This window comes from Erinaceus europaeus, chromosome 2 (genome assembly GCF_950295315.1).
Source record: "Erinaceus europaeus chromosome 2, mEriEur2.1, whole genome shotgun sequence".
NCBI classification, from domain to species: Eukaryota; Metazoa; Chordata; class Mammalia; order Eulipotyphla; family Erinaceidae; genus Erinaceus; species Erinaceus europaeus.
In genome coordinates this window covers 59,165,618-59,192,485 of record NC_080163.1, presented here as the reverse complement: position 1 = coordinate 59,192,485, position 26,868 = coordinate 59,165,618, and the positions used below count along the sequence as shown (strand labels likewise).

The following is a 26,868-nucleotide window of genomic DNA, read 5'->3' as shown; positions in this document are numbered from 1 at the left end:
GAATAAGACAGGAGGCATCTCACTTCTTGACCTTAAATTATACTACAGGCTAATGTAAGAGAATAGAACAAAAGCAACAAATGTTTATCTGGAATCAGAAAGTGCCTCAGATGGCTAAAGCAGTTTTGAGAAAAAAGAGCAAGACTGGAGGGACCATGCTCTCAGATCTCAAACTATATAACAGGGCTTTTGTAACCATAACTTCCTGGTGTTGGAACAACAACAACAAAAAAACCTAACAGACACATTGACCAATGGCACAGAAACGTGAGTCCAAAAATAAGGTCTCACAGCTATGGACATCTATTTTTTTTTTATTTAAGAAAGTATTAATTAACAAAACCATAGGGTAGGAGGGGTACAATTTCACACAATTCCCACCACCCATTCTCCATATCCAACCCCCTCCCCTGATAGCTTTCCCATTCTCTATCCCTCTGGGAGCATGGACCCAGGGTCATTGAGGGTTGCAGAAGGTAGAAGGTCTGGCTTCTGTAATTGCTTCCCCGCTGAACATGGGCGTTGACTGGTCAGTCCATACTCCCAGTCTGCCTCTATCATTTGCTAGTAGGGTGGGTCTCTGGGAAAGCTGAGCTCCAGGACACATTGGTGGGGTCTTCAATCCAGGGAAGCCTGGTCGGCATCCTGAAAACATCCGGAACCTAATGACTGAAAAGAGAGTTAACATACGAAGCCAAACAAGTTGTTGAGCAATCATGGACCCAAAGCATGGAATAGTGGAGAGGAAGTGTTAGGGGGATACTCACTGCAAACTCTAGTGTACTTCTGCTTTCAGGTATATATTTTGCTGTAGTTTACGGATACGTGTGAACATATGCTCTCTCTCACAGAAACCTAGTATATCTAGGTTATGGGACTTTGTTAGAAAGTGAACCACCTGAGATGGAATTAGAGTATACTATGAAAGGAAAGGTCTCACCCGAGTAATGAAGCTGAAGGGTTGTAATTACACACGTGTAGTCACTGGACACAGTCTGAAGTGAAGCATGTTGAGGTGGCAATCGTTGTGTTGGATAGGTTGTGATCGGCAGATGCAATATTATTTGATATGGATTGGGAGAGGCATACGGGAAAGTGGGCCCTTTTCAATAGTTCCAGGACTGGGGGAAGTAGAGGCTCTATAGTGGAGATGTGAGGTTCCTGCTCTCTTAGGGTTGAAAAAGACAATCGATAGTTAATGTTATCATCACATTATTTGGTAATTGGGTTAACTTTGAAAAGTCCTTTGGTTATGGTTTGCTGTACAGTACCCAGTATCTTGTATATAGCTGTGCTATTGGTTGCTTCTGATCTGCTTGGTCTAGGCTTTTGAGAGAGTCTGCATATCAATTACATGGCTTATATATTGAAAAGATTCAGTTTGTGTTTTGAAAAACTTTGAGACATACAATTAATTTTCCCCCTCTCATATTAATTAACTAGTGATTTATATGACTACATTTTACTAAGAGTGTACATAAACACCATTCCCACCACCAAAAGACTGTGACCCATCACTCCCACCTACTCCCACCCCCCACTGTCCCAGGAAGGTACATGTCTACCCCTCACCACAGGGTTTTTACTTTGGTGCCCTACTTACAATTTGATCAGGTCCTGCTTTTAGTTTCCCTTTCAGATCTTCTTCCTCAACTTCTGTTGATGAGTGGGATCATCCCATACTCATCTTTATCTTTCTGACTTAGCTCACTTAACATAATACCTTCTAGCTCCGTTCAAGATGGGTCAGAGAAGGTGGGTTCATTGTTCTTGAAAGCTGCATAGTATTCCATTGTGTATATATACCACAGCTTTCTCAGACACTCATCTGTTGTTGGGCACCTGGGTTGCTTCCAGGTTTTAGCTATTATGAATTGTGCTGCTATGAACATAGGAGTACACACCTCTTTTTGGTTGGGTGTTATGGAGTTCTTGGGGTATAACCCCAGGAAAGGAATTACTGGATCATATGGAAGGTCCATGTCTAGCCTTGTGAGAGTTTTCCAGACTGCTCTCCACAGAGGCTGTACCAATTTACATTCCCACCAGCAATGTAAAAGGGTTCCTCTGTCCCCACAACCTCTCCAGTGTTGGTATGCATGAGACCCCTTCTGTTTCATTGGTTTAATACCCCCTGCTTAACACTGCATTCTATTTACATAACCACTGCCGTCTATTTACATAAATCACTTTTACATTTACATAAAGCACCACCTTCCCTCCAGGGCATTGGTGGTTTAGTGGTAGAATTCTCACCTGCTCCACCCCATCTCCTTGTCACACCCTGATCCTCTCCTTGTCATACTCTGATTTTCACCAGTCACTTTTCTCTCCACCCTCTCTGCGTCGCATCCTGTTCCCAACCTACTGGGCTAGTATATTTCTAAGGACAAGATTGTTGTTTGTAGTTGTTAGTTTAGCTTAGCTCGGGTTATATTGTGCTGTGTCCTGCATGAATAAAGAGATACTGCCTACAGCTCAACCATGAGTCCCTGGTCGTCTGTTACCTGCCTTTGAAGCCAGCCCGGCAAAAACAACATACTGCGCAACTCCCAGATAAGTGAAGACTTTGCCTACCTATGCACTATGGTCTTCTCTTCTACTTATGAAGAGGTTTTCCAAAGCCTCTACTGTTTCATTATGAGACAGTTTGTCACTGGAACATTTTACTCTGGGCCACACTTCGGTTCCCTGACCGGGAACTTTGGTTTCTTATGACCGGGATCATAGAGCTTGGGAGATGCACGGAGATCTCTCCTTGGACTTTCTGATTCCCTCTCTCATGTTTCCCAAAGAAAAGGACTACATTTTGCTCCAGGCCACGATTTGGATCTTTATGACCGTGATCATAGACCTTGGGATATGCACGGAGATTTCCACTGGGACTTTCTGGACTTCTTCTCGCATGTTTCCCATGGAGAAGGACTACTCTAATTTGAGGAGTGTTCTCCAGTACCCTGGCAGTCCCCAAGAATGGAGACACATGGTGGTTAGTTCTACTCTCCTGATTGGATTCTTTCTTCGATGAGAAGACGCTTTTAAAAGTAGATGCCTGAAGCAATACAGCAGGAACAGTCAGAAGCACCCTAAATGGAATTTCGAGGAGCTTTTTGGACTAGGACGCCCTCCGGAGACTCTTGATGCTACATGGTGAGATCTGTTTCGTAAGAGAGTGATTTGAATGACTGAATTTTTGTTTGACATTGACTTAAAAAAAAATGCTGGACGCAGCCATGATTTCTAGAGACATCCAGAAACAATCCAAAAAATTGTTTTTTCCCTCCTTTGATTTCTCTTTTACATCTTGACATGAATCTGAAACGTTTAATCCTGAAAACTGTATGAGTTATGGGTGGGGCAGATAGTGCAATGATTATGTTAATTATTCTCATGCCTGAGGCTTTTAACCGTGATTCTTCTGTTTACCTTTCCACATTTTATTGAGTTTAAACTGTTTAAACAACCTTAAAATCATACTAGAAAGGACTTCCAATTATAATGGGGTTATCAATTATAGTAAACTTCTAATCTGCTACAAGTTTTGTTTGACAAGTAAGTGAATTTCAGCTGTCAAGTCTTCACATGAAAAAGCATCTACTCAAATGGAATTCCTGGAAATCCATTTGGATCCTGTTCTCTGACATTGCCCACAAGATGGAATGACTACAACACACCCCCGGAAACCAATGATGTGACCTGGCACGGCCTGAAGAAACAGATTCACAGACTCCAAAGATCACTCTCTACAGAAAAGCAGAATTCTGGTGGCCGACATTCCCCATTGAGACAGACATGCAGCTTTTCATCCCTTGCCATTTTCTTCTGTGGTCAGCTACTTTGGACTGACACCTCCATTGGACTTACTGGTACACGCTGCTGTGTTTCTCAAAGACTGACTTCAGCCAATTGCCTTGAGACTTTATAGACCATGTCCCCTCTCCTGCAGGCTCTTCCCCAGAGGCAGAAAACTCCCCCTCCTTATTAGGTTATGCCCACAGAGGCACGAAGCGCCACAAGAGGCAAGAGATGCCCCCAGAGGCAAGAAGCACTCCCAGAGGCAAGTAATGCCCTTTCACCTGCTAGGTCTTGCCCTTTGAGTCAAGAAATGTTCCCCTTGGCATCATACTGGTTATTGCTGCTCGCCTATTTTGTTTTCCATGTCTTATGCCAGTTGTTTTGAAAACGCCTGTACAATATAGGTTTCTGTTCACCCCACACTCCTAATACTATGGCCATTAGTTAAAAAGAAATGGGGAATTGTTGGTATGCATGAGACCACTTCTGTTTCATTGGTTTAATACCCCCTGCTTAACACTGCATTCTATTTAAATAACCACTGTATTCTATTTACATAACCACTGCCGTCTATTTACATAAATCACTTTTACATTTACATAAAGCACCACCTTCCCTCCAGGGCATTGGTGGTTTAGTGGTAGAATTCTCACCTGCTCCACCCCCTCTCTTTGTCACACCCTGATCCTCTCCTTGTGATACTCTGATTTTCACCAGTCACTTTTCTCTCCACCCTCTCTGCGTCGCATCCTGTTCCCACCCTACTGGGCTAGTAAATTTCTAAGGACAAGATTGTTGTTTGTAGTTGTTAGTTTAGCTTAGCTCGGGTTAGATTGTGCTGCGTCCTGCATGAATAAAGAGATACTGCCTACAGCTCAACCATGAGTCCCTGGTCGTCTGTTACCCGCCCTTGAAGTCAGCCCTGCGAAAACAACACTCCAGCATTTGTTGCTGCTGTCCTTTTTGATGTATGCCATTCTTACAGGAGTGAGGTGGTATCTTAGTATTGTCTTAATTTGCATTTCTCTGACAATCAGTGACCTAGAGCAGTTTTTCATATGTTTGTTAGCCTTTTGGATCTCCTCTGTAGTGAATGTTTTGTTCATAGCCATTGACATTTATTGATATTATGGATTTAATGTATCGTAGTGCCATTGTTCAAAAAAATTTTTTTTTGTTGTTTGCTCTGATATATTGCCAGTATTGTAGTGATGTTCTTGTTTATAAGACATCTTTTAGAACCTCTTTCTGGGCCGGTTTGGTGATGGTTGCCTCCTTTAACTGTTGTTCGTCTAAGAAGGTTTTGATCCCTCCATATAGTTTGAATGAAAGTCTAGCAGGATATATTATCCTTGGTTGAAACCCTTTTTCATTCAGGGCTTGATAGATATCTTGCCATTCTCTTCTGGCTTTTAGAGTTTGAGTGGAGAAGTCTGCAGATAATCTTATGGGTTTCCCCTTATATGTGACTTTTTGTTTCTCTCTTGCAGCCTTTAGGATCCTTTCTTTATCCTTACTTCTTCTCATTGTGACTATGATGTGTCTTGGTGTCTTCAGGTCTGGGTTGATTCTGTTTGGTACTCTCTGGGCCTCTTGAATCTTGATGTCCTTTCTGTTATTCAGGTCTGGGAAGTTTTCTTCTATTATTTCCTCTAGAATGTTTGCTTCCCCTTCCTCTCTTTCTTCCTCTGGCAGGCCAAATATGAGAATGTTACTTCTTTTGAGATCATCCCATATGTCTCTGTTGTTGTTTTCAGTGTCTCTCAATCTCTTTTTAAGCTCTTTTACCTCTTTCTTTGTTTTCTCTAACTCATCCTCTGTCTGACTAATTCTGTTTTCTGCTTCTGTTAGTCTGCTTTCCCTTGCCTCAGCTTCTTTCTTCATTACAGCTATTTCAGCTTTCTGTTCTCTAATTGCCTCAAGATAATCAGTATTTTCCTTGGGGGTCTCAACTGTTGTTTCCCTAATACTGCCATTCCTTTCCTCCAATGTTGTTTTCATTTCTGTGATTAATAAGTTTATTATTGCTTGCATACTTTTCTTATCTATGGTTACTTCTGGCTTATTTTTAGTTTCTTCTGGGCTCTTGTCTTCATTCATTGGAGTAGCAGTTTTGTTTGTTTTTGATCTACCCATTTTTTTTTATTTATGTGTTTCTTTTTTTATGCTGTGTTGTTCCTCAGTTGTTGTGTTTTGAGTACAAGCAACACTGTACTAAATACCTTTATGACAATTGCACTCACCAACCTCAGGAATTACAGTAGCAACGGAAGCAAATATTGAAGCAGTTTAATCACTACCAGTTGGCCAAACAATTTCTCCAGTCTGTGAAAGAATAGTAACTAAATCCCAGTGAAGAAGAAAGAGAAAAAAAAAAAAAAGAAGGGATAGCAAGAATAGACAGTTATGCAAGTCTACTATGCACTGTATATTCTAGGGGTAACAAGAGGGGAAAGGGAACTAGAGCAGAGATACACACATAGAGAGTCCACTCTGAGTCAGAATTCTTCCCCAAAATAATTCCCAAATGTGTATCAGTGAATTCAAAAAAGCACACTGTTTGGTGGTGTGGGGACTGGGGCCTGTGGCTTTGGGAGCTGTAGGATTAAGGAAGAAAGGATGACAAGAATGAGAAAAAGAATTAAAAAAGAGAGAGAAAAAAAGAAAAAGATAAGAAAAGGAACAGTCATAAAATGGCAGTGAAAGGAAAGAGTTTTTTTAATTAATTAATTTCTTTTTAATTATTTAATTAGCTATGCGGGGTGAGTTGGGGGGTTTGGCTACTTAGAAAGAAAAAAAGCCAGAGGTTTCAGAAGGGTGTAGACTTAGAATGAATGATACTCCCTGGTGGTACAGGAATTTAGTAAAGAAAGAAGCTCAACAGGGGATTCTGTTAGGAGCTGGTCCCCAGGGACTGGTTAGGGACGGGGGTTGGGGTGGGGGGAGGTGGTGTGCTTAATAATTAAAAGGAAAAAAATTTTTGTTCCCTTTTTTTCTACTCTAATTCTTAACCCAAATTAAGTTATAGTCACCTCCTTGGTGTCACTGCTAGGACCCCTTATTGACTGGCCTACTAAAGGCAGAAAATCCTACCATTTCCAGAAGATATGATCAGAGCTCAAGCCACTAGCAACTTCTCAGTCCGCCATCTTCCGGGAACCCCTATTTTTTTTTTACTTACTGCAGGGTTATTGCTGGGGATGAGTGCCTGCACAACAAATCCAGTGCTCCCATTGGCCATATTTTTCTCCTCCTTTCTTAGAAAGGAAAGAAATAGAGATGGAAGAGATAAAGAGAGAGATAGGAAGAGAGAAGCCTGCAGACCTACTTATGAAACTCCCCATCACGCCCCCCATGCCCCTGTAGCTAGGGAGTGGGAACTAAAACAGTCTCAAGCATGAGGTCCTGAGTTTGATCCCTGGCAACACATGTACCAGAGTGATGTCTAGTTCTTTCTCTCCTCAGCCCTCTCATTAATAAATGAAAATATTTTTTCTTTTTTAAATATTTATTCATTCCCTTTTGTTGCCCTTTTTGCCTTTTATTGTTGTAGTTAATATTTATGTTGTTGTTGGATAAGACAGAGAGGAAGTGAATAGCTAAAATGTGGAAGCAACCCAGGTGCCCAACAACAGAGGAATGGCTGAGAAAGCTGTGGTATATATACACAATGGAATACTATGCAGCTACTAAGAACAATGAACTCAACTTCTCTGACACATCTTGGTCAGAGCTAGAAGGAATTATATTAAGTGAGCTAAGTCAGAAAGACAAAGATGAGTATGGGATGATCCCACTCATCAACCAAAGTTAAGCAAGAAGATCCGAAAGGGAAACCAAAAGCAGGATCTGACTAAATTGAAAGTAGGGCACAAAAGTAAAAACCCTGTGGTGAGGGGGAGGGTGGACACATGGCTTCCTGGGCCAGTGGGGTGGGGGGGTGAGGGTGGGTAAGTGGAATGGGACACAATCTTTTGGTGATGGCAATGGTGTTTATGTACATACCTATTAAACTGTAGTCATATAAATCACTATTTAATTAATATGAGAGGTGGAAAAATTGATTGTATGTCTAACAAAGGGACTTTTCAAAGTTAACCAAATAATGTGATGATAACAGTAACTATCCATTGTCTTCTTGAACCCTAAGACAGCAGGAACCTCACATTTCCACTATAGAGCCTAAACTTCCCCCAGTCCTGGGACCCTAGGGTAGGGCCCACTTTCCTGCATGCTTCTCCCAACTCTTATCAAATAATATTGTATCTGATGATCACAACCTAATCAACGCAACAAGTGTCACCCCAGCATGCTTCACTTCAGACTGTGATCAGAGACTTCAGGTGTGGAACGACAACCCTTTAGCTTCATCACTCGGGTGAGACCTTTCTTTTCATAGTATTCTCTAATTCCATCCAAGGTTGTTCACTTACTAACAAAGTCCCAAAAACCTGGTCTAGACATAGACCAGGTTCCAGGAGATAGAGCATGTGTTCACAAGTATCCATAAACTAGGGCAAATATATACCTGAAAGCATTAGTACACTAGAGTTTGCAGTGAGTACCCGCCAACACTTCATCTCCACTATTCCAACCTTTGGGTCCATGATTCTTCAACAATTTGTTTGGCTTTGTATGTTAACTCTCTTTTCAGCCACCAGATTCCCGATGCCATCAGGATGCCGGCCAGGGTTCCCTGGACTGAAGACCCCACCAATGTGTCCTGGAGCTCAGTTTCCCCAGAGACTCACCCTTCTAGGGAAAGAGAGAGATGGACTGGAAGTATGGATCGACCAGTCAATGCCCATGTTCAGTGGGGAAGCAATTACAGAAGCCAGACCTTCAACCTTCTGCAACCCACAATCCTAGGTCCATGCTCCCAGAGGGATAGAGAATGGGAAAGCTATAGGGGAGGGGAGGGGATATGGAGACTGGGTGGCATGAATTGTGTGGAGTTGTACCCCCCATCCTATGATTTTGTTAATGTCTCCTTTCTTAAATAAAAAAAAAATGAGTGTAGCCACAGGCCCTTTGGAATGTAACTAAAATATGCCTACTAGCTATCTACAAAACAGAGACCCTCCAGCTCTTCATCTGCACTACTCTGTTGGGGTCTCTGGCAGGGTGATCTCCAGGGGAAAGGTAACAGACCAGTTCTTTCTCACTCGTGGCAGAGGATGACATGAAGTAAAAGACACCAGGGAGACCTGCAGCATGCTCGGATCTCAGATCTCAAGTCTCAGGTCCCAGGTCTCGTTTATTAGCAGGTGGACATGAGTTAAATAGAAAACCAAACAAAGGGAATTATTGAAATATGTCAGAAATTACAGGTTTCTTAGAGATCAGCTTGCCCTTATGGTAGGGGGCTGGTATGACAGGAATTGATGAGATACAAGACAGTTATTCTCCATGATGCAAGCAACTTAATTATCCAAAGGTTATTTGAGAGAAGCATAGGGGTTAAACCAGTAGGGTGAGACAGAGAGAAGATAGATATCAAAAGGCCATATAGTTTGGAATTTCTCTTGTCTGGGGTCTGAGGTGTATGATGGAATGTGTGATAAGGTGTGTTCTTCTGTGATCAGAAGGTAAGGTGACTTTGAGTAAGTGAATCTTAAAGTAGGTGGCCATGTGGCCTGCAGTTATTGGGGAGAGGTATTGGGGTTTCTGTGGGCCTGAGAGTCAAGAAGGAAAGAACTAAGTCTGAGCTGCTCCCCTTTGCTCACCTCGGTTGAGAGAGACTAACGAAGAGGGTATCTTCTCAGACCTCCATCCAAGGATGGGAAGTTCTCCCTAAGCTCTATCAAGCTTACACATAGTCCCAACATCTCCTCCTTATTTCTTTAATTAATGAACAGTGTCTATGGATCAATGTTCCTCTAAAGGAATATGTGTAAGGGTGAACAGAGACCCTCTGCACTATAACATGAATAATGTCATGTATGCATTTCTTGAGGAATTGAATGAGGCAAGGAGCAATCAGCAATAGGACTACAATAGCTAGCAAAGGGCCTAGGAGGGGCAGAAGCCAAGCAGTTAAAGGAGAAGAAAACCAAGAGTTAGTATTGAAAGGGGAAAAGGAATTCTTAATATCATGGCTAAGTGAAGCATGCTTGGGTGGCACTTGTGTTGATTAGGTTGCGATCATCAGATGCAATATTATTTGATAAGAATTGGAAGAAGTATGCAGGAAAGTGGGCCCTAACCTAGGGTCCCAGGACTGGGGGAAGTTTAGGCTCTATAGTGGAAATGTGAGGTTCCTGCTGTCTTAGGGTTCAAGAAGACAATGGATAGTTACTGTTATCATCACATTATTTGGTAATTGGGTTAACTTTGAAAAGTCCCTTTGTTAGACATACAATCAACTTTTCCCCTCTCATATTAATTAGTGATTTATATGACTACAGTTTAATAGGTGTGTACATAAACACCATTGCCATCACCAAAGATTGTGTCCCATCCCACCTACCCACACCCACACCCCGCCAGCCCAGGAAGCCATGTGTCCACCTTCCCCCTCACCACAGGGTTTTTACTTTGGTGCTCTACTTTCCTGCTTTTAGTTTCCCTTTCAGATCTTCTTGCTCAACTTCTGTTGATGAGTGGGATCATCCCATACTCATCTTTATCTTTCTGACTTGAATCACTTTGCAGGCAATAAACCCCTGTGATAATCCTGGTGGCAAATAAAATAATGAAATAAAATTAATGATCCCCTTTCTGACTTGTATAATACAGTCCTAGATCTCTCCTGATCAATCAGGTGAAAACAAACAAACAAACAAAACAATATCTAAGGAATCCAAATTAGAGAAAAGAAGTTAGCCCAGTTGGCTAAGATAGAGCCGTCAGTATGAGTGGAGGAATATCCCCAGTCTTGGTGATGACTATTAAAGTCTCCAACGTAAACGGCTGGGTGATTCGGGCTAGGCAGGACCTCATTATCCCATGAGGCACTGGGAAGCTTATATACGATGACGAGCTGAATAGTTCCAATAGTAATGGAGTCATAGAAGGTCGAAGAGGCCGTATGGTAAACGTCTGCAAGATACGATTTAGCGTAGATGGCTCGGCTGTGTTTAGGATGGAGATTATAGCATATTAAATCGAACTCACTGATGGTGAATCGAGCAGCTTCATTGACTGCTATATGTGTTTCTTGTAGGCAAATAACATCTGCCTGATGCTCTATCGCCAATTGACCAATAAGAACGTGTTTGGCAAAGGACAGCCCCTCAACATTAAGTTGGAGGACTTGAAGAGCAGGGCCAACAGCTTGAAAGCTGTCAGGAGCTGCTTGTTGCTGGCTTTGAAAGTGACTGGGATCCATGTGGATTCAGTAGGCTAGGAAGGATCGTCAGTTTCCCCAATGAATGGGTACTCACAGGTACTCACGGGATGCACCACGGGAAGGTTGATCCAATGGCTCCTACGCTATTTAATATTTACATCAATGACCTTCCAGAAACTTCTTCAAGGAAGTTCATCTATGCCGATGACATCTGCTGTGCAACTCAGGCATCCAAGTTTGACATCCTTGAGGAAACACTCACGAAAGACATGTCTCTTATATCTGATTACTGTAAAAAAATGGCGACTAATCCCTAGCACTGCAAAACGTTATCATCTGTTTTCCATCTACACCATGCCTCAGCCTCGCATGAGCTTAATGTGCAGCTTGACGATACGAGAATCCGGCATGAAGCCCAGCCAGTCTATTTTGGCATTACTCTCGATCGCACCCTGTCATTTCACGAACATCTTATAAAAACTGCAGCAAAGGTGGGCGCGAGGAATAACATCATTGCAAGACTGGCCAGCTTCTCATGGGGTGCGAGCGCTTCCACACTATGATCATCATCTCTGGCATTATGCTATTCCACTGCAGAATACTGTGCCCCAGTATGGTTCCATAGCTCCCATGTCCACTTGGTTGATTCCAAATTATATTCCTCCATGAGGATAATTTCTGGAACCATCCGTTCCACCCCGGTTCCATGGCTGCCAGTTCTTAGCAACATCGCCCCGCCAGATATTCGTCGGGATGCGGCATCATCTAAGTTCATTTCCCCCGTCTACGCTCGACCGGACCTGCCAATATACGCGGATATCTTCGCCCACCCTGTCCAACGCTTGACGTCTCGTCACCCAATCTGATCCCCTATGCCTACACTGAACTTCTCTGTTCCAGAGTTTTGGAAACAGAGTTAGCAGTCAGCTGAGGTAAAGAACAAACACCTCATCACAGACCCCTGCAAGCATCAACTCGGCTTTGACCTAGCATGTTATGATTGGGCCCTCCTCAATCACTATCAAACAGGCCATGGCCGGTGTGCCGCTATGTTCCATCGCTGGGGAGCCAGAGACGACCCAAAATGCTCCTGTGGCTACAGACAGACTATGACCCACATAGTCAACGACTGCCACCTCTCCAGATTCAAAGGAGGTCTCGAAACTTTACATCAGGCTCAACCTGATGCTGTTGACTGGCTACGGAAGAAGGGCAAATGCTAGAAGAAGAAGATAACCATAGAATGTGAGCTCATATCTAGAGGGATGCATAGAAAACACAGGCTCCTAAATCTATGGGATTTATAGTCAACAATATTTATACCCCTTTCCCATATTACGGAGCTACTTTCTTCCCTGATCTATCATTCTGGTCCTTTTCCCAGCCATGATGACATCATCTCCCCAGACAATATCTTGGATCCACCTGCATATCAGATTTTAGGCTAAGGCAAAACAAAAACAAACAAACAAATAAAAGAACACTAGTATAGCTATAGGCCCTTTGAAATATAACTAAAATATGCCTACTAGCTATCTACAAATTGGAGGACCCCCCCCAACACTTCATCTGCACTATTCTAGACTTTAGGTCCCTGATTGGTCAACAATTTGTTTGGCTTTGTATGTTAACTCTCTTTTCAGCCACCAGGTTCCAGATGCTAGCAGGATGAGACCATCTTTCCCAGACAGACAACCCCACTAATGAGCCTTGGAGCTCTGCTTCCCCAGAGCCCTTCCCCACTAAGGAAAGAGAGAGACAGGTTGGGCATATGGATAGACCTGTCAACACCCATGTTCAATGGGGAAGCAATTACAGAAGCCAGACCTTCAACCTTCTGCATCCCACAAGGATCTTGGGTCCACACTCCCAGAGGGTTAAAGAGTAGGAAAGCTATCAGGGGAGGGATGGGATACAGAGGTCTGGTGGTGAGAATTGTGAGAAGTTGTACCCCTCCTATCCTATGGTTTTGCCAATGTTTCCTTATTACAAATAAAAAAAAAAAAAACAACTTCCTTGAATTCATTTGTGAAACAATCTGGTCCAGGACTTTTATTCTTGGGAAGGTTTTTGATAACTGTTTCAGTTTCGTTGGCTCGGATGGGCCTGTTCATGTTATCTACTTCCTCTTTATTTAATTTTGGAAGTTTGTAGGTATCTAGAAAATTGTCCATTTCTTCCAGGTTCTCTCGCTTGGTGGCAGATAGTTGGACACAGAAACCTTGCATGATGTGTTGAATTTCTGTGGTGTCTATTGTGATATCCCCTCTTTCATTTACAATCCCATTTATTTGGGTCTTCTTCCTTTTTTGTTTCATGAGTCTAGCTAAAGGTTCGTCGATTTTGTCCACCCTTTCAAAGAACCAATATTTACTTTAGTTGATTTTTTGTATGGTTTTCTTATTTTCGATGTTATTGATTTCTGCCCTAACTTTAGTGATTTCTGTCCTCCTGGTTGCTTTAGGGTTCCTTTGTTCTTCTTCTTCTAGGTCTTTAAGGTGTGTAATCAGATTGTTTATTTGAGTTTTTTTCTTGTTACATAATGTGTGCTTGGATGTCTATGAACTTCCCTCTCAGTAATGCCTTAGCTGTGTCCCAAATATTTTGATAGCTTGTGTCTTCATTTTCATTGAACTCTCAAAACATTTTGACACTTCTTCCTTTATTTCCTCTTTGATCCAGTAGTTGTTAAGTAGTGTACTGTTGAGCTTCCACATTTTGGGACTATTACTAATCTTTTGTTGATTATTAAGTGTTAGTTTCATTCCACTGTGGTCTGAGAAGATGCTTGGGATGACTTCAACCCTCTTGAATTTGCTGATGCTGTCTTTGTGATTTAATATATGGTCTATCCTTGAGAATGACCCATGTGGACTTGAGTCAAATGTGTATTCCAGTTTCTTGGGATGAATGACTCTGAAAATGTCCAATAGTTCTAGTTTATCAATCTCCTCATTTAGCTCCCTCATGTCTTTATTGATTTTCTGCCTGGATGATATGTTAAGTTGAGAGAGTGGGGTGTTGAAGTCCCCTACTATTACTGTGTTGCTGTTAATATATTGCTCTTTCAGTAGACGTTTGATGTATTTAGATGACTTTTCATTGGGTGTATAGATGTTAATAATTGGTAAGTCCTCTTGATTGACTGATCCTCTAAGCAATAAGTAATGTACATCCTTATCTTTTCTAATTTTATTTATTTTAAAGTCTATCATGTCAGATATGAGAATAGCTATTCCTGCCCTTTTTGTGGGCCATTGGCTTGTATGATAGTTTTCCATCCTTTCACTTTGAGTCTGTGTTTTTCTCATGGGCCTCTTGGAATATACCTAAAATAGACCTACTAGCTTTTTCCAAAATGAAAAATCCAAATCTCAGCTGCTGTATTCTTGCCTTTAGGTTCCTGATTATTAAACAATTTGTTCTTCTCTATATCTTAATTCCTTTTCAGCCACGAAGTTGCAGATGCTACTATGACGCCAACCTGACTTCCCTGGGCAGATGACCTCACCAATGTGTCTTGGAATCCCACCTCACCAGAGCCCTGCCTCATTAGGGAAAGATAAGGACAGACAGAAAGATAGGGAGTATGGATCAACCTGCCAATGCCCATGTTCAGTGGGGAAGCAAGTACAGAAGCCAGACCTTCCACCTTCTGCACCCCACAATGACCCCGGGTCCATACTGCCAGAGAGATAAAGAATAGGAAAACCAGCAGGGGAAGGGATGAGATACAGAGTTCTGGTAGGAGGAAATGTCTGGAGTTGTACCTCCTCTTATCCTATGGTCTTGTCAGTGTTTCCATTTTATAAATAAAAATTTAAAAATATTATCATCTTAAAAATTGTGTTGTCTGGGATATAAATATCTAGCAAGCATTTCACAAAACATATATATTAAACTGTTGAATCTTACACAAGAAACAGATATAATATCTCAGCTACATATTGATACAAATTATATAAAATTTGAAAAGGAAAGAAATAGTTTCAGGCTTAGTAATGGTCCCTAGCAGAGGTAGGGCACCTGACCATGAAGCATCATGTAACATTGCTCTAGAACTGGCCATTATGCCTGATTTCTGTCATATTTGCCAAATTAAACCAGTTAAATCACAATCTTTTATAATATGCAAACATATTAGCTTGGACCAGGATAAGAGAACCTGAGCTATAGGAGCAAGTAGCTCATGGAAAAAGAGAAATAATAAAGTTGTTTCCTTTCTATACTTTATCATTCTCCCCAGTTAAATGCCTAATTATATCTGCACCCCTGAAATATAAATAGACTTGTAAACAACAACCTCCATAAAAAAACAGAAACACATGTCTCCTTCTTTATCAGAATTTCTAAAAATAGAAATATTTTTAATAAAGTTTTAGGGAAAATCCAGCTTTAGCATATTGTGGTAAGGTTTGCCCAAACCAAACACTAAAAATATAATTTTGCAATTAGTGACAGAAGCTGACAATATATAAAAATATCTATAATATTGAGTTACTAGCATGAAAACTCATAAAGCAATTAATGGGTACATATACATGTAACTTAGTAATATAGGAAGTGAGGAAAACAATGTAAATGTGTGTATTAGAAAACATAAGGCTATTTATTATACATATCAAATCGAAGCTATTTTGTAGCTGAAAATGAGGAAGAGATTTTTATTTGTTTAAGGAAGAGAAAATTAGCTGTGGAAAGTATCTCAAAAGGCATTCAATGGCAGAAAAGAATAGGTGAGGTGTGTCACATGGCTAAATTCACAAAGGCCTTCAGCAGTCCACATCTTACTCTTCCCTTCTGTATTAGAGTATAGAATCTATCTATATATATATTGAGTTGCAGTGACAATAGTAACTAATTACGGGATCCAAAGAGGAAATAAAACATTATTTTTACTGAAGATTGTAAGCTTAAGAATCCATGCATGCATTAACACACATATATCACATTATTATTAGATATTGGAATTCATCTATATCTGGATCATTTGAACTAATTTTTATTTATTATACTTCAAATAATTTTTCCACCAGGATTATTGCTGGGGCTTGGCGTCTACATTTAAAAAAATCCTCCATTCACTATTTTTTTTTTAAATAGATCAGAGATAAATTGAAAGAGTAAGGAGAGCTGGAGAGGGAGAGAGAGCAACTGAAAGCCAGCTTCACAGCTCATGATGCTTCCTCATTGCAGGTGGGGAGTAGATGCTTCAACCCAGGTCCTTGCACTGTAATACGTATGCTCAACTGCCCAGCCCCCAATCTTTGTTTATCAATTATTCTTTTACTTATAATGTCTTTATTAGTGATTTAATAGAGGCTTACAGATTATAAGGTGACAGGGGTAGAGTTTCATACCACACTTGCCACCAAAGTCTGGGTCCTCCCCCTCCAGCCCCATGACTAAAAATCATAATAGTTCTCACCATGTCATAGAGATAGGGTGGCTATTTTTTTCTCTTTGTAAGCTAATGTGTTTAACTTCTCTATATTCTACATATGAGTGAAATCAACTGTCTCCTTATTTCACTAAAGCATAGCACCATTTTGTCCCAAAAGACACATCATATTTTAGAATTAATGTTACTATTCTAAAAAAATATTCATTTTTCAAAGTGAAAAGGAAGTTCTGGAATAAAGTCTGGGGCTTGAAGTATACAAATCAACCACTCTACCACTGAGCCACATCCCTAGTTACACCTTGCTATTTTTTATAGCAAAGCAGAATCAGGAAATTTAAGTTCACTTTGAAACCCAGAAATATATATTTATTTAGCTAACAGTAAAAAATTTAATAACTTCAGATTAATCTTAATTTTACAGTGCAAAAAATATATGTATTTTTCATAACTTGATTATGCCAAATGATACATGTAAATTAAAAACGCTTCCAATGGAAGCCTGGAATATCACACTTGAAAAGTTATAGTTACACAATCCCACAATCACTTAGATTCCCTGAAATTACACAGCATCAGGTTGGTATTTAAACCATGACCAGTTGCGTTGCCCATAGTCACAAGAGTATTTTGCTTGCATAGCAGAAAAGTTTTTGCTCATTAGTAAAACACCATGCATCTCCCCATCATTTTCCTGAGAGCTGCCACCACCTCTTTGTTCCTCAGGCTGTAGATGAGGGGATTTAGCATGGGAGTGAGGATGTTGCTGAAAACAGAAAGAGCCTGGTCCTGCTCAGGACTATGAGAAGAAGTGAAAGACATGTAGATGAATATGTTTGGACCAAAGAATAAACTCACCACAGTTAGGTGGGACGAGCAGGTGGCTAGAACTTTCTTCCTGCCCTTGACAGAATTCATGCGGAAAACAGTGAGGAAGATAAGTGTGTAGGAAGCTATGATGAGACTGAAAGGCACAACAAGCAGTACAATGCTTGTCACCACCACAACTAACTGGTAGACCGAAGTATCTTCACAGGAGAGCTTAATGAGGACTGGGACTTCACAGAAGAAGTGGTGGATCTCCCTTGACCCACAGATGGGGAAATGCATAGGGTAGACTGTATGGATAAATGAACTTATAGACCCTCCAGTCCAACAGCCAGCAACCATCTGGAGACAGAACCTGGGGCTCATGATGCTAGGGTATCGCAGTGGATTGCACACAGCCACATATCGGTCATAAGCCATGAGAGTCAGGATGAGACACTCTGACATTCCCAGCATCAGGAAGAAGAAACTCTGTGTTCCACAACCAATCCATGATATGGTCTTTTTCCCTGTAAAAAAGTTAGATGCCATCTTTGGGACAATAGTAGACGTCAGTGTCAGGTCAATGAGGGAGAGTTGACTGAGGAGAATGTACATGGGTGTATGAAGGCGGGAGTCCCCCCAGATCAAAGCAATTAGAAGTATATTTCCCAGGAAGGCAAGAATGTAGATGAAGATGGTCACAGAATTGAGGACAATGGAATGCTGAGAGTCAGGGAAGAGTCCCACCAGGATGAAATCAGTTATAGAGGATCCATTATCATCCACCATGCTGCTAAAAAAACTGTAACAAGGATAGGAAACATATCAAGTGGATAAGAATAGCTGACACTTAGCACTGAATTTATCTCAATATCTAGATGTAAAATTTCACACCTTCATTCACAATTATGGATTCTCATAATCTTTACCATCATCTCATCTGAGATATTTTAGTGCATATTATTAAGGAGTTGCTTAAATTTATTAGAGGATGTGTCTTAAAAGAATGATCAATTTTCAGTTATTCTCAGTCTGTATTGAGGTATTTTTTCTCTTTTCTCTTGTAAATTAAGTAGTTTTATATTATTTAGGATCTACTTTATATAAATTTGAATCTAAAATAGTATTTATGATGGCCATGGAACCTAATTATTATTTCTAACTCTTGTGTATTTGAGGAATATGATGGCATTAAGTCATACATTTTAGTTTAAAATTGTGTTTGAAATCATCTCCTTTGTTTTATCTTGGATGGAGCTAGAAGACTAAGTGAGATAAGCCAAAAAGAGAAAGACATATAGCAAATAATCTCACTTATAAGTGGGACTTAATAAATCGGGACAGAGAGAAAAAAAAAAGTGAAGCATGACTGGGTGTGTTGTATTGCATTAAAGCAAAAAGCTCTGGAGAAAGAGGGGGAAATAGAGGTGGGAGAGGATAATGGGGTCCTGTTGAATAATGACATTGTACTCATATGTCAGTGACTGCACTATAAAGCATTAGCCCCCTCAAAAAGAAAAAAAACTTCAAAAGTCATTGTGTTAAGAAAACTTTAATAAAAGACCATCAAAATAGCTAACTTGGGTAGTGCAATTTCTTTGTCATGGGCATAACCCATATTTGAATCAAGCCACATTCTGCAGGAGGTATACTTTCTGTCTCTCTGTTTTTCTCTGAAGAAGTTTGTCTGTTGCACTATAGCCTCAGTGACAATAACAACAAAAAAAATTGATAAAATTTCCTATATTTCTTTTTGGGGTAATTATCATGATGCCATAAGTATACTAATAAATTTGCACAACTAAGGCTGGTCAAGTCTGGCCCCCCACAGTATTCAAGGAAGTTTTGGTGCTATGACCTCCCTCTGTGTCTCTCTCCCCCTCTCTTATTCTCTCTCTGTTCATCCTTTCCTCTCTCTCTTTCTCTATTTCAAAAAAGAAAAACAGAAAAAAATTGGACAATTTACATTTTCCAGTTGTGTATCAATACAATATCCCCTACTATTGACAAAAATAAAATTCATACTTTAAGTTTAGAATTTTATATTTCCCATAGTTTTAACTCAAGTTACCTTGAAAAAGTTATATTCTAATATCTTTAAACACATGGCCCTAACTTCAAATTATTCTCTTTCTGTTCTCTTCCTGACTTGCACAGTTACACATCTGGTTTGTACAGCCACTGAATTTTGGGTTTAGGTATAGAATCACTTCTTTATGGTGACATATCAGCACAGAAGGGAGAGAAAAAATATCTGAGAAAGATGAGGGTGGGATATTGAGTAAGAATGAGTAAGCACTGATCTACCTCAGGATACAGCACATCATGTAAATTTATAAACAGTAACATCAGAGGGGTTGTGCTAAAAACACCCATTAGTTGATGATAAAAGTCAAGTGTAGAAATGAGAAACAAGAATGTTTACACAAGTTTTATTCATTCAAGTAGCTTGAAGTATATACTGTAAATATGAAATATTATTTTCCCAAATAACATCATGACATTCTTACTCATATATTGATATCACATAATTTGACCTGCCATTACCATTCATGAGCTGTTAAATGCATGTGTCTACTGATATTTTATGTTGAACTCTTTCATCTGTTAAAAAAAATACCTGATGTCCACTTCTAGTCTATGAATAATAAAAGATTCTTTACCCTAAGGGGAGTGTGTGGTACAAGAGTCTAAGTACTCAAAAATCACTTACTATTATATAACCTCGGCATTAGTATACTTAGAGCTACCCTGTTTTTACAGTTTGTCCTAGGTCTGTACTATAACCTTCAGTTATACAAGCCATAATATCCATCAAGTTTATGATTGTATAATTTCATAATTTTAAGAATGCAAATGGTAAAAATTTAAATAAAAATGATAAAGGAGATAATCAATAATTTAGGAACAAGTTATTAAAGCAAAGACATCTCTGTGTTTAATTCATTTCTACTTAATATTTTTGTTTAACTTTTTAATAAATACTTATTAACTGATAATTAAATTCCTAAAAACATACTGTCATGTTTTAAAGTGTAAAATTTATGAATCATAGTTCAGACAGACTACTGCTTATTCTTTCAATAGAAAATAAATTTTAGAACTGATTTCTTCATGATTTATCAAAAATTTTCCATAACATCAAAACACATGTATCATTTGACTCAATTCAGTAGAGTAGTAATTTATTGAGAGTTAACCCCGTACTTAAATTCATTACTTCTTTAATATAATATATTAAAATACTCAAAATTAAAAGTATAATGTTGCATTATCCCCTAGGATTTGATTCCCTTTCAAAAATTATTCCAAATTGTGATTATGTACTATATTTCAAGCTGCAATACTAAAGTTAACATGATTCCAGGGTATGTTTATGTGAGTGAGCACATATCAAACATTAAAATGAGATCATAACTCAGACACTAGTTTTTCTGAGGACAATAGTATCAAATTAATATTGTCAGGAGATTAAATTCAGTCTAGAAAAATTCTTAAACTGTGGTCCAGGGGGTGCACAGTGGACAAAGCATTAGATTCTCAAGTATGAAGTTCTGAGTTCAATTCTAGGTAACACATGTATCAGAGTAATGTATGGTTCTTTATCTTTCCTATCTTTCTCTTAAATAAATAAATCTTTTTTAAAAAGAAAATCCTTAAATATATCAAATATTAGCATAAAAGTATGATAATTATTTTCAAATGATCAATATAGTAACATGAGTGATACCTGCTCCATATTATCTTCTCTGTTACCAGAGAAGATACTCAAAACATTGATAAATTACATTTAGATAGTCAAACATAGATATTGTAATAGAATACAAATTTTTCCTAGACTTACATCTTGGAAAACCTACAGAATACACACTTAAGACTGTCAAATTTCTTTTTTTCTTTGTATAAGTAAAATCTGACATGTGTGAAACTCAATGTTAATTACATAGGTTCTCTACTAAATTTCAATTACCAGGCAAGGTGTAAGCTTCTTTATTTTCCCAAAGTTGGTATCTACCTTAAATCCTATTTATCTCCAGTCAACTCTGCCACTTGAAATTGCTGACAACTTCTAGACTTTCCATGATCCTCCTTCTCACCATGTAACTACATTAAACATTAAATCTTTTTTTTTTGCATAGAGAATGAATATAACTGGGTAATATGAAGGCCATGCATTTTGGAAATAAGCCTGGTGACTGTCATTCAATACAATATTAAGTATGTTAAATACAAGTTGGAGCATCCACTAAGATTTAACTTGATAGTTTGCTTCCTAATTTTCCATCAAGGGTCTGGAGACCTTTGTAGTAAATGACCTAAGGGAAAACAGTCCCCAGACTTAAATTAACTTTACTCTTAGGCCATAAAAGTGAATCTTAGATATTCAATAAAATTTAGTGAAATAAAGGCTCCTTGCCTTGAGAAATATTCAGGTGTTTTCAAATAATAAACCATAAGGTAAATGTCCAAATGTCATTGGAAATATGCAGTCTACCTTATATTTTGACTTCACAAATAAATATAAGGATGATGAACATGCAGTATGTTCACTTTTAATTCTTTATCCCTTAAAAAAAAACAACCTAATTTGTGTGATTGCTTTTGAAACTATCTTATATTGTGTTTACATGATGTATGTGAATTTTTTTTAAATGAAGTTCTTTGTAATATTCACCAGGATGGTACGTGATGTATCATATTGGTAATCAGTATATTGTGGAGTGAGACCCAAGAATGTCTGTTTCATCAAATTAGGTTTCCACAAAGAATCTGAAGTCCATGATCAGGCACTGCATATTGTATCTAGGAAAATGAAACATGTGCACATACATGCAGGCCATCTGGAGAGTTGCCCAGCTGTTTTTTTTTAATGGAGGGCTAATAGTTTACAGTACAGTTGTTGACATCTCAACAAAGCCCAAATCCCTTTCCACCATTATGCACCATGACACCAACCCAGCCCACCACACCTCCATCCCCAGAGTCCTGTGTGTTTCCCCTTTCTGTTCTTGTTGCCTAGCTAATTTATGTTTGGCTTTTGATATCCCAAACCATCTACCTGGAATGAGTTTTTCATTGACTTGTTTAAATTACTTGACTCTTCTACTGGTCTTGTCCTCAGTGTGCATCTTTTCCAAGGCTTCACCTACTTCCTTTCTAAACCCCCACATTCATCTATTCCATAATAACCACTTCTTCCTCAGGCTTTCTTCCTTTTTCTTCTTAGAAGACTAGTTCTCTTATTTTATTTTTAATTAATAGTTTTATTTTTATGAGTTATTTAATATTGATTTACAAAATTACAAGACAATAAGGGTATAACTCCATTTCCACCACTAGAGTTCTGAATCCCCAGCCCCTCCATTGTAAGCTACATCAGTTTTCTTGTGGTTACAGATACAGGTTAACTATTATTTCTATATATATATTTATTTCATATATATTTATATATGAAATTACATATTTCATATATAAATAATGAAGTTATATATTTCATATAACTATATGTCTATATTTGTATATAATTGCCCATTTTCATAAGATCCATCTTTTCTTCCTTTCCAAGTCACACATAAACCTTTTACTATATCCAAATGCCCCTCTCTATTTCCTCTTCTCTCTGATGGAGTTGGAGTTCAAAATCCTCTGGTCATCTTCCCCCTGTCACTTCTTCCCCACTGAGGGTATGGTACAAAATTATTTTGGGGGTACAGAAGGTGGGATTTCTGACTTCTATAATTGCTTCTTTGATGGACATAGGTGTTGACAGGTTGATCCATACCCCTAGTCTGTTTCTATTTTTCCCTGTCGAGCTGTGGAGAGGTGAGGTTCCAGAACACATTGGTGAGGTTGTCGGCTCAGAGAAGTCAGGATGGAGTCATGATAGTATCTGCAACTTGGTGTCTGTAAGGTGGCAGGAACAATATAGTAAAGTGGTAGGCTAAAAAATCAATATACAAAATTAAATGATTTTCCTCCATGAAAACAATAAATTAGAAGGAAAAACATCCAGAAATCACTCTCCTTCTATATCATAGAAAAAACAATCAACTACCTGGGAATCAAGTTAATAAAAGAAGTGAAAGATTTATATACTGAACATTATAAGTCACTTTATAAATAAACAGAAAAGAAATAAAAAGACATCCCGTATTCATGGATCAGAAGAATTATTATAGTCAAGATGACCATCCTATCCAGTGCCATATATAGATTCAATGAAATCTCCATTAAAGTACCAACAAATTCCTTTAAAGAAATAGAATAAAAGTTACCAAAATTTATCTGGAACCAAACAATCCCCAGTATTGCCAAAGCAATTTTGAGAAAAAGGAGCAATAATGAAGGCATTACATTACCAGTACTCAAGCTATACTACTGAGCTACTGTAATCAAAACTGCCTAGTACTGGAACCAAAAAAGACACATGGATCAGTGGAATAACATTGAGAATCAAGAAATAGGTACTCCACATATGCTTCTAAACTGAATATGGGCCCTGGATCAGATCAAATTGATGGGGTTTACAGTCAACAATATTTATACACTTTTTATATATTTGAGAGCTAATCTCTTCCCTGATCCAGCTTTCTGGTCCTTTTTCCAGCCATGACATCATCTCTCCAAACAATAGCTTGGATCCACCTGCATATCAAATGTCAGGCTCAGGGAAAAAAAAAAACACATTAGTATACCCATGGGCTCTTTGGAATATAGCTAAAATAGGACTACTAACTATCTATAAAACGGAGACCCCTCAACTCTTCATCTGAACTATTCTGGCCTTTAGGTTCATGATTAGTCAACAATTGTTTGGCTCTACATATTAACTCTTTTTTTCAGCCACCAGGTACCGGATGCTAACATGATGCCAACTGGACTTCCCTGGACAGACAACCCCACCAATGTGTCCTGGAGTTCCACTTCCCCAGAACCCCGCCCCACTAGGTAAAGAGAGAGACAGGCTAGGAGTATGGATTGACCTGCCAACACTCATGTTCAGTGGGGAAACAATTACAGAATCCAGACCTTCCACCTTCTGTACCCCATAATGACCCTAGGTCTATACTCCCAGAGGGATAAAAAATAGGAAAGCTATCAAGGGAGGGGATGGGATATGGAGTTCTGGTAGTGGGAACTGTGTGGAGTTGTGCCCCTCTTATCCTATGGTTTCTGTCAGTGTTTCCTTTTTATAAATAAAAATTAAAAAAAAGAAAGAAATAGGTCCTCAAATTTACAGCCAGCTAATTTTTGATAAAGGGGCCTAAACCATTAAGTGATGAAAGCAGAGTCTCTTCAACAAATGATGTTAGAAATATTGGATTGAAACATGTAGGCAGATGAAATTGAACCACCACATATCACCAGATACAAAAGTCAACTCCAAGTGGATCAGCATTGCTCCTTTTTCTCAAAATTGCTTTGGCAATGTTGGGAATTGTTTAGTTGCAGATAAATTTTGGTAACTTTTGTTATATTCCTTTAATTAACCTGCATTACATATATTCTATCTTTTCACTAAATTGTTTTTTATATTTTAACTAGAATTATTAAAGTTGGGAAAGCCAAAATTGTTAAACATTTTAAAGGTTTATTCAAATTAGTACACTTAAATAAATTTAAAAATTCAGAGAATAAATTACTCAAAATCACTAAAATACACAAATCAGTCATATAGTGAAATCCTTGCTGGATTTAAACTTTGTTTATATTCTATTATTATAGAAAATACTCATTTTAAAGACATTAAAATCTTACCCACTTTAAGCATGAATTGGATTTTGTAGAAAAGAAAAAAAAAACTACTTTAAAATCCTGTGTTCTAATCCATAATCACTTTCTCTTTAAAGTAAGTCACTCTTCTTTCCCCTCATATCTGTGTAGGACTTAAATTAGTTATCTATTAAGTGAAAGACAAAATGTTGATTTTGTTATATGAAGACAGTTACATCCACATGTCACAAGTGGTTTAAACAGAAAATAAATTTGCAGCACCCAGTTGAGCAAACAAGTTAGAATGCACAAGGACTCAAATTCAAATACCCAATCCCCACATGCGGGGGGGGGGGGGCTTTACAAGCAGTGAAGCAAGTCTTCAAAAAAGAAAGAAAGAAAGAAAGAGAGAGAGAAAAAAAGAAAGAGGAAGGAAGAAAGGAAGAAAATAATTGTGTCCATTTTTCTATCAGGCCTTTGTGGTTAAATATGAGTCTACTGATCAAAAGTAGATTGTGAATACTAAGAATCTACCTTAATGTATAATCCAGGAATGAAGAATATATCTTGAAAGAGACTTGTCCCCAGATACTAGTTATTTCAAAACATCAGATCCCCTAATGAATATTATTAAGGAAGGAAAAGATATTCTTATTGCATCTTCTATATTAATTAGCCACTTCTTTCTAATAATCTTAACTGTTCTTAGAACATTATTTAAGTGATCAAAACAGTGATTGTTTCTTACTTGACAAGAGGTCTCTATGAAATGTACCAGAAAACTAATCCCAAAGTTGCATATTTGTAAACAAAATTAGAAGATAAAGTCAAATTTTCAATGAGATGATAACTTATAGGTCTTTGATAATTTTTAATAATTTTATTAATTAATAATGACTGACAAGATTGTGGTATAAGAGGGGTACAATTCCATGCATTTCCCACCACCAGAGTTCCATATCCCTTCCATTCCATTGGAAGTTTTCCTGTTTTGTTTTTTTAAAATATTTATTTTATTTATTCCCTTTTGTTGCCCTTGTTGTTTTATTGTTGTAGTTATTATTGTTGTTGTCATTGTTGGATAGGACAGAGAGAAATGGAGAGAGGAGGGGAAGACAGAGAGGAGGAGAGAAAGATAGACACCTGCAGACCTGCTTCACCACCTGTGAAGCGACCCCCCTGCAGGCAGGGAGCCGGGGTTCGAACCGGGATCCTTATGCCGGTCCTTGTGCTTTGAGCCACCTGCGCTTAACCCGCTGCGCTACTGCCCGACTCCCAGTTTTCCTGTTTTTATCCCTCAGGGAGTATGGACCAAAGATCTTTATGTGGTACAGAAAGTGGGAGGTCTGGTTTCTGTAATCATTTCTCTGCTAGACATGGGCATCAACAAGTCAATCCATACTCCCATCCTGCTTCTACCTTTCCCTTGTGGGGTAGGTCTCTGGGGATGTGGGGTTCCATACACATAGCTGAGGTTCTCTACCCAGGGAAGTTAGGTTGGCATTGTGGTAGCATCTGCAACTTGGTGACTGAAAATCATTAAGATATAAAGCAGAGCAATTTGTTTAATAATCAAGAGGCTAAAGGTATAAGTATAAAAGATGAAATTTGGAGTATTCACATTGGAAGGAGCTAGGAAGTCTATTTTAGATGTATTCCAAGGGGTTTGGGATGAGTCTAATAGCTAAAGTGCAGGTGGGCTAGGAGTATTGTCTGGGAATATGGTGTCAGAGTTGAGGATAGGACTAGAAAACTGGAACAGGGCAGAGAGAAGATCCCAAATATGGGAAAAGAGTATATAAATACCCTTAACTGTAAACCCCATCAATCTGACCTTGGGCCCTTGTCTATTAATATT

The 26,868-nt window shown here is 38.8% G+C and overlaps 1 protein-coding gene across 1 annotated transcript; it reads right to left on the bottom strand.

Annotated features, from left to right (window-relative positions):
* Window positions 1–17,147: 17,147 nt before the first annotated feature.
* On the bottom strand, window positions 17,148–18,086 carry LOC103113250 (olfactory receptor 2T27-like). Its single transcript, XM_007522774.1, has one exon. The coding sequence runs from the start codon at window positions 18,084–18,086 to the stop codon at window positions 17,148–17,150; it is 939 nt and encodes a 312-aa protein (XP_007522836.1).
* Between the last annotated feature and the right edge of the window lie 8,782 nt (window positions 18,087–26,868).